Source organism: Peromyscus maniculatus, chromosome 9 (assembly GCF_049852395.1).
Source record: "Peromyscus maniculatus bairdii isolate BWxNUB_F1_BW_parent chromosome 9, HU_Pman_BW_mat_3.1, whole genome shotgun sequence".
Classification (NCBI taxonomy): Eukaryota; Metazoa; Chordata; class Mammalia; order Rodentia; family Cricetidae; genus Peromyscus; species Peromyscus maniculatus.
The window spans coordinates 47,050,134-47,063,367 of NC_134860.1; the positions used below are offsets into that span (position 1 = coordinate 47,050,134).

The window sequence follows — 13,234 nt, forward strand, 5'->3', positions numbered from 1 at the left end:
TTACCTTGTCTGTCCCTTGTTGATCTACATTGGTTAGTCCAACGTTTGCCTTTATCACACCTGCATAATCTAGAAGGGAGAGGCTTTCTGTTGCCATTGTTCCTTGAAGAAACATTGTTTCTGGGAATGCCCTGTTTATAGTCCCTTTTTAGGTGACCTTGTTTGCCACAATTAAAGCATCTGACATTATTCTTCAACCCTCTTGAAATCACCTCTCCTGTCCATGTATCATCTTGGACATAAGATTCAATATTAATTGTATCCCTCATCCAATCCTCCAAGGATGCTGATTTTGCCTTTAATAGCCTAATTACCCTCTTCATGCTGCATTAGTGTTACCAAAAGCTAAAGATTCAATTATCTGTCTACTGAATTTTGCATCATTCTATTTATAGCTGAAGACAGCCTTTGTAAGAAATCTGTGAAGGTTTCTTTTGGGTCCTGTATAACTTTTGTAAGTGACTCAATTATCTTCTCTGCTTCTTCAATTCTGTCCTACGCATTCATGGCTGCCATGTGGCATAGAATTAGGGTTTGGTTATCACATCAACATTGTATTTGTATATCAGCATAATCACCTTCTCCAAAAAGTTGATCCTAGAAAATGTCCATGCCTCTAGTCCTACATCATTGTTCTATAGTTTTAGCCTCCTCTTTAAACCAGTTTCTCCAATCTTTCCAGTCCTGAGGGATAATTCTATTACAAGTTGACCATGAGATTTACAAATGGAGAATGCATACCATATGATACTATAGCTTCTTAAATATCCTCAAATCTAACATTTCCACTGGAGTCTATTTAGCTCATACATACCCTTGAGCATTTGGCAGTTCCTGTAAGGTTACCAGGTAGATTAATGTTTGCTGTCCGGAAACCTTAGGCTGTTTCTCTGTAATCTATAATTCAATGTTGAGATAGGTTCACCTTTACATTCTTCTGTCTGGGTCTGAATTTCTCTCTAAACCATTTTAACAGGATTTTCTAAAACTTTTATCTTGTCACTCAAATTGACCAACCTTTTTAATGCTAAAATATAAATGATCAAACAATATACATAATTGATGTTATGTAAATCCCATCAATATTAATTATCTTTTTATTTAATTGTTCTATTTTCAGACTGCCTAATGTGTTATCAGACAGAGACCAAATTCCCTCAATTGTAAAAATGTTTCCCATTTTTTAATGTGGGGAAAAATTTCTCTTTTAACTAATTCCTCCCTTCAAGATATCTTAACTGACTCATCAAGTCTGTTGACTATGTAGAAGATTAGAAGTGTGAGGGAATTTCACAGCAGCTACCTAGTATGGTAGCAGTCTGAGATGGGAATCCAGAGAGAGGCCACCACCCACCAGGAGAGAAAAAGCCAAAGAAACTCTAGCCATGTATAGTTCAGGCCTGAGCCATGCAACTCGGGCCTGAGCTAGAGGCCTGTAAGGCCACAAGCAGCTTTTTAGTGAACTCTTGCCACAAACATTGGGCCACCAAATGTAAGATGAATTGCTAAATGCTCTTATTAATAAAAAACCTGGAGCCAGGTATTGGGGTAAAAATCTGAGAGATCAGAGGAATAGGAAAAGCCACAGACAAACTCACCTTACCAATACCTCAGTCTCCAAAGAGCCCTGTTTCCTGTTTACCCATGTCTATGTGCCTGTTTTGCCATCTCATTTCATCTCTCTGCCCAGCTACATGACTTCCTGTCTGTCTGTATAGACTTCCAGACCTTTATAGTTAACTAATGTTGGAATTAAAGGCATGTGTCACCATGCCTGGCTCTGTTCCCCGTGGGTGGCCTTGAACTCACAGAGATCCAAATGAATCTCTGCCTCCTGAGTGATAGGATTAAAGGCATGTGCTACCATTGCCTGACCTCTAGTCTACTTTAGTGGTTGGCTTTTTCCTTTGATCCTCAGATAAACTTTATTGGGGTGCACAAAGAAAATACCACCACAGGATTGTTTTAGCTATCCTGTTTTTTTTTTGTTTTTCCATATGAAGTTGAGTATTTTTCTTTCCAGGTATGTGAAGAATTGTATTGGGATTTTGATGGGGATTGCATTGAATCTGTAGATTGCTTTTGGTAAGATTGCCATTTTTACTATGTAAATCTTACCTATCCATGAGCATGGGAGATATTTCCATTTTCTGATATTTTTTGTAATTTCTTTCTTCAGAGACTTGAAGTTCTTGTCATATAGGTCTTTCACTTGCTTAGGTAGAATTATCCCAATGTATTTTATATTATTTGTGGTTATTGTAAAGGGTAATGTTTCTCTGATTTCTTTCTCAGCCCATTTATCATTTGTATATAGGAGAGCTACTGATTTTTTTGAATTATTCTTGTATTCTGCCACATTACTGAAGGTGTTTATCAAGTGTAGGAGTTCCCTGGTAGAATTTTTGAAATCACTAATGTGTACTATCATATTGTCTGCAAATAGCGAAAGTTTGACTTCTTCCTTTCCAATTTTTTGATCTCCTTTTGTTGTCTTATTGCTGTACCTACAACTTGGTGTACTATATTGAAATGATATGGGGAGAGTGGACAGCCTTGTCTTGTTCCTGATTTTAGTGGAATCACTTTGAGTTTCTCTCCATTTACTTTGATGTTGGCTGTTGGCTTGCTATAAATTGCCTTTATTATGTTTAGGTATGTTCGTTGTATTCCTGATTTCTCCAAGACCTTTATCATGAAGGGGTGTTGGATTTTGTTAAAGGCTTTTTCAGCATTTAATGAAATGATCATGTGTTTTTTTTCTTTCAGTTTGTTTATATGGTTTTCATATGTTGAACCATCTTTGCATCTCTGGGATGAAGTCTACTTGGTCATGGTGTATAATTTTTTTGATGTGTTCTTGGATTTGGTTTGCCAGTGTTTTATTGAATATTTTTGCATCAGTGTTCATGAGAAAGATTGGTCTGCAATTCTTTGTTGCATCTCTGTATGGTTTAGGTATCAGGGTCACTGTAGCCTCATAAAAGATTGTTTTATTGAATATTTTTGCATCAATGTTCATAAGAGGGATTGGTCTGTAATTCTTAGTTGCATCTCTGTGTGGTCTGGGAATCAGGGTAACTGTAGCCTCATCAAAAGAGTTTGGTAATGTTCCTTCTGTTTCTATTGTGTGGAACAATTTGAAGAGTATTGATATTAGTTCTTCTTTGAAATGCTACTAGAATTTCACTGGAACCATCTGGTCCTGGGCTTTTTGTGTGTGTGTGTGTGTGTGGCGGGGAGACTTAGTAACTGTTTCTATTTCTTTGGGGGTTGTAGGTCTATTTAAATTGTTTATCTGGTCTTGATTTAATTTTGGTATTTGTACCTATCCAGAAAATTGTCCATTTCTTTTAGATTTTGCCATTTTGTGAAATACAGGTTTTTGAAGTATGACCTGATGATTCTCTGGATTTCCTCATTGTCTGTTTTTATGTCTCCCTTTTCATTTCTGATTTTGTTAATTTGGATGTTCTCTCTTTGGCTTTTGGTTAGTTTGGATAAGAGCTTGTCTATCTTGTTGATTTTCTCAAGGAACCAACTTTTTCTTTCATTGATTCTTTGTATTGTTCTCTTTGTTTCTATTTTATTGATTTCAGTCTTCAATTTGATTACTTCCTGGTGTCTAGTCATCCTGGGTGAGTTTGCTTCTTTTTGTTTTAGAGCTTTCATGTGTGCTGTTAAATCACTAGTATGAGAATTCTCCAACTTCTTTATGTGGGCATTTAGTGCTATGAATTTTCCTCTTAGCACTGCTTTCATAATGTCCCATAAGTTTGGGTATGTTGTACTTTCATTTTCATTGAATTCTAGGAAGTCTTTAATTTCTTTGTTTCTTCCTTGACTCATTGGTGATTCGGTTGAGCATTATTCAGTTTCTATGAGACTGTAGGCTTTCTGTAATTTTTGTTGTTGAAATCTAACTTTAAGCCATGGTAGTCTGGTAAAATATAGGAGATTATTCCAATTTTTTTGTAGCTGATGAGATTTGCTTTGTGACCAAGTATGTGGTTGATTTTAGGGGTGCTGAGAAGAAGGTATATTCTTTTGTGTTAGGGTGGAATGTTCTGTAGCTATTAAGTCCATTTGAGTCATAACATCTGTTATATTCCTTATTTCTCTATTAAGTTTCTGTCTGGCAGACCTGTCCATAATGAGAGTTGGGTATTGAAGTCTCCCACTACTAGTGTGTGGGGTTTGATGTATGAATTAAGCTTTAGTAATTTTTTTTTTTACAGATGTGGGTACCCTTGTTTTGGAGGCATAACTGTTCAGAGTTAAGACTTCATCTTGGTGGATTTTTCCTGTGATGAATATGTAATGTCCTTCCTGATCTCTTTTGATTAATTTTAGTTTGAAGTTTATTTTGTTAGATACTAGGATAGCTACACCACCTTGCTTCTTAAGTCCATTTGATTGGAAAGTCTTTTCCCAGCCTTTTACTCTGAAGTGTGTTTCTTGTAAGCAGCAGCAGGATGGATCCTGTTTTCGTATCCATCCTGTTAGCCCGTGTCTTTTTATAGGTGAATTGAATCTATTGATATTAAGGGATTATTATTGATATTAATGACCAGTGATTGTTAATCCTGTTATCTTTTGGTGGTAGTGTGTGTGTATTTTCCTTCTTTGGGATTTTCTGCTGTGGGGTTATCTATTACCTGTGTTTTTATGGGTGCATCTGACTTCCTTAGGTTGGATTTTTCCTAGTGCTTTCTGTAGTGCTTTTTGTGGATAGGTATTGTTTAAATCTGGTTTTGTCTTGGAATGCCTTGTGCATTCTGTCTATGGTGAAAGTTTTGTTGTGTATAGTAGCCTGGGCTGGCATTCATGTTCTCTTAGTGTCTGCATTATGTCTCTCCAGGACTGTGTGTAATTCTGATGGGTCTTCCTTTATAAGTCACTTGACCTTTTTCCTTTGCTGCTCTTAATATTATTTCTTTATTCTGTATGTTTAGTGGTTTGATTATTATGTGGCAATGGTCTTTTTTTGGGCAGTCTTGTGGTGATATATTGTGTCCCCCAATATATTGTGCTTACTAATAAACTTATCTGGGGTCAGAGAACAGAACAGCCACTAGATATAGAGGTCAGAAAATGGTGGCACACATGCCTTTAATCCTAGCATTCCAGAGGCAGAGATCCATTTGGATCTCTGTGAGTTCAAAGCCACACTGGAAACAGCCAGGCGTGGTAATAAGAGCCTTTAATCCCAGGGAGTGATGGCAGGAGCAGAAAGGTATATAAGGTGTGAACACCAGGAACTAGAGCTGGTTAAGCTTTTAGGCTTTTGAGCAGCAGTTCAGCTGAGATTCATTCTGGATGAGGAATCAGAGGCTTCCAGTCAGAGGAAACAGGATCAGCTGAAGAACTGGCAAGGTGAGGTAGCTGTGGCTTATTCTGTCTCTCTGATCTTTCAGAATTTACTCCCCCCACCCCAAAGTCTTCAGGGAACCATGACCACACCTAACAGTAGCTTTGAAATCTTCAAAAAGGTGACGGGATCCCACAATGATGATTCCACATGAACTATGGTAAAGCCATTAACACCATGGAAAGATTGGCTTTGGACTACAAACTGCTCAGAACAATTTCGAGATGGCTAGCTGAGATGGTCCAAATTCACGACTACTAGAGCAAGTACTTGAGACAAGCCCTGCATTTTCCCATTATGCAGAGACTGGACAAAAGATACAGCTAACTCTCTCAGGACTTGACAATTAACCCAAACATTTTCTTTTCAGGATTCCCTAAAGATGTCTTCACCCCCAGAAAGCAGGAAGTAATTTTAAGAAAATGATGTCCACATTCCCAAGAGGTGGGATGGGAGGATTTTGGTTGTTTAATTGTTATGGATATTGTCATTGTTTACAATGGTTGGTTACAAGTTGTTAATTGTTAATCGTCAGGAAAAAAACTGAACAGGGAGATTAAATTCAGAGTTTTTGTTTGAAAAAAAAAGGAAGTTGGGGTGGTAACATCTATGGTAGCCTTTGTAAGCTAAAGTTATTGAAATGATTTATACTCTAGAGCAGTTTCTAGCTCACAGCAACATTTTGTGGAAGATATACATTTCTTTTTCTTTATTTATCCTTCGTGTCTTTCATATCATGCATCTCAATCCCATTCATTTCCCCATCCTTTCATATCTGCCCCCTACCCTTGCAACCTTCCCCTCCTCAAATAAAATGAAATAAAATTTAAGAGAAAAAAAAAGGAAAAATCAATTTCATCATGGAAGCTGTAGTGTGGCACAGTGAGGCATGCAGTAAACCCTTTTATCCATAAAATGCACATTTCTATAATACCCCTGTGCCCAGACATGGACAGCCTTCTGCATGAGTGATGTCCTTGCACATGAATTACACCTGAAGAAGCTTCATGACACATCACTGTCCTCCAGTTTCCATGAATTAGGGCTCATGGTTGTGTTGAACATTCTGAGTTTTCAATTAGGTGGAAGTCGAGAACTGACACTCCGTGTCATCCTCCACATGCACACTATGGTATGTGTACCCACACTCACACACAGAGTAGTACATCTTGTACACACAAATACAAATCACACACACAGATTGAGCCTGCCTTCTGAATCTTTCTGATGTGTCTTAGCATGTGTACTATGATACTAGCTACCATCTATTAATGTAGCCAGGAAACCCCTCACTAGAAGCTGAGTTGATGGGGCTGTCCAAACCTGGACCAAATAGACTTCTTTTAAAAGTAAAGTGTGGATGTGGCTGGAGGGATGGCTCAGTGCTTAAGAGCGGTGGCTGCTCTTCTAGAAGACCTGGGTTCAATCTGCAGCACCCACCCACTTGGCAGCTCACAACTATTTATAACTTCAGTCTCAGAGGATCTTACAACCTCTTCTGGCTTTCACAGTATCACATACATATGATGAACAAACATGCATTCGAATAAAACACACACACACACACACACACACACACACACACACACACATACGATAAAAAGAAAAAGCATGTGACCTCATGTTTTGTTATAGTAACAGAAAAATGAACGGATGTACTCCCCTTTGGCACTTTGCTATTCTAGTCTTGTTGCCCCTTAAACACCACATGCTGTGTTTTATCTCATGGCCTTTGCACACTGCCCTCTGGAAAGCCTGCTCCATGGATTTTCTCACGGCTTACACCTTTTTTCACAGAGTCTCTTAGCATCCTGCCTCAGTCTTTTCCCTTGCTTTGTTCTTAATGATGCACAAATCCTGTGAAGCTTTACCATATACTTGGCTGTCTGCTCACAATCTCCCACTGCATTGTAGTATATCTGCAGCTGTAATCTCAACCATGCAATAGCACTTGCTTGGCCTAGAGTAGATGCTCACAACCCATTCTCTAGTGCAGGATTAGATGAATAGTATATAGGATGGACACATGGTTCAGTAGTTAAGAGCATTTGCTGCTTTTGTGGAGGATCCAGGTTCAGTTCCCTGCACCCAGACAGCTCACAAACATCTGGAATTCTAGTTTCAGGAATTTGGCACCTTCTGGCCTCCATAGGTACCAGGCACACACAGTGCACTTACATACTGGCAAAACTCATACACAAAAATAAATCTTTAAAAAATGTAAAAAACAGAATGCATGTATTACAGACTTACTGTGAAAATGTATTTTAAATGTGCCTTCACTACTGACTTGGGTATCCATTGTTCATTATGTACCTGAATGAAATAGTATTTCTTTAAAAATAAGATGTAATTTAGATTTTTTTTTTCTGAGACAGGGTTTCTCTGTGTAGCTCTGGCTGTCCTGGAGCTTGCTCTGGAGACCAAGCTGGCCTTGAATGCACAGAGACCTGCCTGCTTATTCCTCCCAAGTGCTGGGATTACAGGCATGTGCTGCCACTGCCCAGTGTAATTTAGATTTTTTAATGGTCTTTCCTCATCTAGATAGTGTACTCTCTTTTGAATTCTCTGACATTGTGCTAAATCAGTGAGGCCTGAGGGCAACAAATGGAAACAAGTTTCTGTTGTTAAGACAGAAGCACTGCCACGTCACAGTTTGAACAGTGTGCTCCATGGCGAAGGGAGGATGTTGCATGGCGTCTGTGCATTCTGGCTTTGCCTAGTGCTGTGGACAGAACTCAGGGACCTGGACTCTGGGACTCTGGAACTCTGGGACCTGGATGTAGTGGTCAGGTGCTGTCAGTGAGCTGTTCCCTCACTGCAGCTTTCTGTTTCCTAGTCTAAAGACTGTGCTCGAAGTAGACAATGTCCATTCATTTACAAGACTGCCTTTTGTAACCCTGGCCTGTAGCTGAGGACAAGAAGAAATAGAATTGAGAGAAGCACATTCCCAAACTATGCAAAAGAGACAGCTTTCTCATGAAAACTTCAAAACAAGAAGGAATATCTAAATATTCCATATATATGTATATATGCATATTATAGACAAAGCCTTTTTCTTTCCAAATCTCGATTTTTTTTTTCAGTTGTAGGGAACTGACAGCTTTGCCTCCAGCTGGATGTTACAATTTTCAGCAGCAGCAACAGCAGCTATGTCTATGAAGGATGTAGCTTGGCCAGAACAGATTCAGGATGTATTATAGGACTGATGTGCTCAGGCTGTCAGTAGCAAATGCTCATTTCTCCCATTGTTTGTAGAGCTCTGGGCCTCCTGTCTGTGGCTTCAAAAAATCAATCAGAGAAATTGTTGCTTTAGATAGATGTTAAACATTTATACTGTGGTATCTGTGATTTTATTTTCAATCCTAGTCATTCTATATTTTAAACATTAGATTCATCTGTATAAAATCTAGAGGCCCAGCGAAACCAGCTGCTGATAGGCTCAGTGGCAAATGCCTTTCCTAACAACCCGAGCTCAGCCCTCAGAACATGCACAGACAGAGATAGCTAAATTCTGAAAGTTGTCTTGGATCATCCACATGTGTGTCACGGCCTGCACATTCACTCCCCATGAATGAATGAATGTTATGATGGGACATATTTGAGAATTAAAATACTTATTAACAATAAGTAACCCACTACAACACAGTATCTGAATACCATCTCTAAAACAAAAGGAGGGCTCCTAAATCTTGATGGCTGTTAGCATTTTGATCATGCAACAGGTGTTTCTAACCTGGGGCCAGCACCCAGCACTGCTGTTCCCAATCATGGCCATTATGTCTGGGATGGGGCTGAGGGGTTGGGGTGGACAGTGCTTACCCAGCTACTTCCAGGCCCAATGACACAGTAGAATTTGTATTTGTCTCAACTCTCTGCAGGTACTTTGAGCCTTCCCTGTGATCACATTCTATCAGGCCATTCTTCCTTCCTCTAAAAAAATCTCCCATAGAGTACTTTTCATTTCCAATGTGCTCCTCTACTTTCAAAACAAAATAAAATACCAAAACAAAACCAGGGAATAGAAAAAAGTATGGGATGCTGGTCACCATTTGAGTTCTTAGAAGTAAATTTGGTAAAGAAGGGAAGGGCCTATCAGTGGACTATCAGTAAACAATGATCAAGCCTGAAGGGAAGTTCTGCTGGATGACTCTGGCACTTCACTGAGCCCCTTTGTGCCCCGTGTCCTTGTTAGATGGAAATGTTAATGCTGGCTCACAAAACTTCTGCGAGGATCAATCATGTTAAGCACCGAAGAGTGCCTGGCGCACACATGAATAGTCCATGCACATTATAGCCATTATCCTTTTCAGATTCTGGATAGAAACTGACCAAGGAAGAGTTCTAGGGCAAGCAAATCAACTCTCACACAGAAGGCAGTGTGATTGGTTCTCCTTGCATTGAACACATTCTGATGTGGTTTTGGAAAATACTTGGAGCTATGGGTCTTCATCAGCAAATGGTATATCTTCTGGACCTCGCAATGGTGTCTGACTGAGGTCATCCACTTAGATGCTCACATTCCAAGAACTTCTGAGAAGCCTCTTTACATATAATGAAGCTTGTGGATGATGTAAGTCTTGAGAAATGAAGGGACTGTGAGCAAATGCAGAGCTGGGGAGATACAAGTGTCTCCCATCTGACAAGGCAACTCAACACGTAAATTGGGTAATTCACAAACATCTGATAATGAAATCTGTGCCAGATGTCAAGTTGGACAGTGCAGGTATTAGTAATACAGGAAGAGGTTGTGGTCCACGCTCTAGTGGAAGTCATGGCATAGGGAGTTTGTAGAAAGAAGTTTTGTCTAATTTTGTGTGACAGAGCAGAGTCTAGACAACATGTTGGTGCTACTTTTTTTTTTTTTTAAGATTTATTTATTTTCATTGTGTATGAATGTTTTGCCTGAAAGTATGTCCATGTACCACATGCATGCAGTGCCTGCAAAGGTCAGAAGATGGCATCAGATCCTCTGGGACTGGAGTTACAGATAGTTGTGAACTGCCCTGTGGGTGTTGGGAACACAACCTGGGTCCTTTGTAAGAGTAACAAGAGATCTTGGCTGCTAAACCGTCTCTCTCGTCCCTGGTGCCACTATCTTGAACACTGGGAGTTTCTCTTCCTTTTAAGGTTTCCAGGTACCCTTTAAACATGAAGACATCAGAGGTATTTTGAATTTGCATATCCTCTGATGGGAGAAGGCTGGTGGGCAAACAACCTAGTATTGATAATTATCTTTTGGTACAGATTAGCTTCTTGTCCAAAGTACAGAAAAGGAAGTACAGAAAGGAATTACAATAAAAGACCCATAACTCTCCATTGTTAGAGGACATGAGGTCATCCTGACAGGCTTTGGTCTTCTTAGCAACCTGTTTGAAGAGACTGAATACCACACTCAGGTGTGCTTTCCTCTAGTTTTTTCTTTTGGGAAATTTCCTACTGAAGGCTTTAAAAGGTGTTTTTATTTTGATTTATTTTAAACTTTTACTAAATTATCAAAAATTGAAATGCTTAAAACCATTTGTAGATTATGTGAAGTCTTAATTTGGAGCTTTAATTCCACAATTACTTTTCACACCTGGCTTTATTTACCTCTTTCTTGAGCCCTTGCTATATGGGCAACTTATCTAAAAAGTAGCCCTAAATGTTCTTAGTGTCTCCTATAGCATCACGGTGATGTTTCTTTAAAAACTAACTTTTTAAATATACAATATACTCTCATCTATTTTTATAGAATTTAATTTGCCTTTATTGGTGATCAATTGATTGAGGCAGGCTTCTGTCATATAGCCCAGGCTAGTCTTGAATTCATGATTCTCCTGACTCAGCCTCTCCAGTGCTGGGATTACATGCATGTTGCCACCATGCCTCTTAAACTCCTCGCTTCCTCACCAAGTCTGGGTTTCTCTGTGTAGCACTGGCTGTCCTAGAACTCACACTGTAGGCCAGGCTGGCCTTGGACACAGAGATCCACCTGCCTCTGTCTCCTGAGTGCTGGGATTGAAGGCTACCACCTTGCTTCTAAAGACAAAACCAGTTCCAAGCTTTGAAATGTGTGGTGGTGTTGATGACCTCCAGGATGCACAGGTACCTGTCCCCTTGTGTAGACTTTTCCTTTGCTAGCAATTGTCCTGTGACTTGCATTAACTGATAGGATATGGTGGAAGTGGTTTAGGGCGGGTTCAATGACTAGACACCTGTCAATTCTGTGTCTTCCAGCTTCCTCCAGCTGGAATATTTGATGTTAGAAACATTGGACTGGTTTAAAGGGAAAATGTACTACCTTGCTGCACAGACTGTTAAGAGACTCAGACTGGATGGAACATGATCAAATTTCAGTTGTCTTGAGTTCTAGCTCAGCCTCTATGTGACTCTAGTCTCAGCTGCCATCTGATGTCAAATTACATAAGCTATGTGAAGAGATCAGCAGAACATCCTCACTGAGCCCAGCTACCCACGGAAAAGTAAGACAATCAAATGACCTTTGTTTGAGCCCCTTAGTTTTAAGGCCTAGACTTATAGCATACATGACAAACCCATTAGCCACAAGGCTCCAGATGACATCCTTTCACTGTACCAACGTTAAGTTCCTTCCCTCAGTACTTCATGCGCGAACAGGAATGACTTTGATGAAAACAGAGAAACCGACATACCATTCGGTGTCCTATCTGGAGTAGTGTGTAGTTTTCTCATTCTCTGTCATAAAACTCATCATAAAGTGGGACCCTCTCTGTCCTGGTCCTCACTAGTGCTTGTGGTCTCTTTGGATCTTTCTCAGGCTCGTCTGAGTCAGAGCTAGAGCTGTCACAGAAAAGCGGTCCTTGGGCTGCTTGTTCACGGAGCCATGCTTCCATTTTGCCAATTTTCCGGACACAATAGTCATTCTCTGTGTGATATTCCACGAACTTTTCATCCCGTGGATTTCCTGTAAAAGAGCAAAAGTCCTTTTACTGTCTCCTAAAGATTGATTATTTAAAGTGCTCTTATTATCATAGAATAATCTACTTGACGTTAATACTGGAAGAAAAATATTAGCCTTTTCTGTAAACACTGTAAAACTGTTGTTTGCCACAGGAATTAAAATCTTTTTTTCTTCCCTATCTCTATTATGAAAATGTTTAAATCTTCCTACCCCACCCCCCCCATACTGTTAAAACTGTTGTTTACATAAAATTCTTGGATTTAAGTGACTTAAGCACCCCATCCCTTCCCACTTCCCTTCATTTCCTTTTTACAAATCTTTCAAAACTAGCCAATTTCAAAAGACTGGGAGGTTGGCCCCCAGCCAATGGGGAAAAGACACAGTCACTACCTGTGTTGGAATAAAACCCTGAGCACTTCCTGTACCAGTGTGCCTGCTAGACCAGGTTGGATTGGCACACCTTTTTGCAAAAAGAATTCCTTTGCTCTTTTGTTTTGTTCTGGTTTTCCTTTGTACAACATTGAGATTATTCATTCTTTTTTTAAGATTCATTTATTTATTATGTATATAGTATTCTGCTTGCAGGCCAGAAGAGGGCACCAGATCTCATTACAGATGGCTGTGAGCCACCATGTGGGTGCTGGGAATTGAACTCAGGACCTCTGGAAGAACAGCCAATGTTCTTAACCTCTGAGCCATCTCTTCAGCCCTATTCATTGTTTTTAACTACAACAAACACATATACATTGACTGTTATCTCTGTAAATACTAATTTTTAGCTGTTATTTGAATTTTATTTAATCATCTAAAAGTAACAAGACTAGTAAAACAAACCTAGATTTCCAACTTCTCCTCCACAACATTTTGCCACAATATTGCTTTCAGCTGAACCATCTGAAAATCAGGGAAAGGAGTAGAGCTCAGTTGGTAGAGTGCTTGAT

At 39.5% G+C, this 13,234-nt stretch overlaps 1 protein-coding gene across 14 annotated transcripts in view; it reads right to left on the bottom strand.

Annotated features, from left to right (window-relative positions):
• Ccdc198 (coiled-coil domain containing 198) overlaps positions 1–13,234 on the bottom strand; it is a 48,634-nt gene that overhangs the window by 13,932 nt on the left and 21,468 nt on the right. For 5 of the 14 annotated variants that reach the window (XM_076544899.1, XM_042284766.2, XM_076544894.1 and 2 more), the window contains 2 exons: positions 13,128–13,187; positions 11,855–12,296 (listed from right to left, as the gene is read on the bottom strand). In XM_076544899.1, coding sequence (XP_076401014.1) covers positions 12,061–12,296; positions 13,128–13,187 — 296 coding nt within the window. In that variant the 3' untranslated portion in view covers positions 11,855–12,060. The other 9 variants (XM_042284767.2, XM_016010056.3, XM_076544902.1 and 6 more) reach the window with 6 other exon arrangements.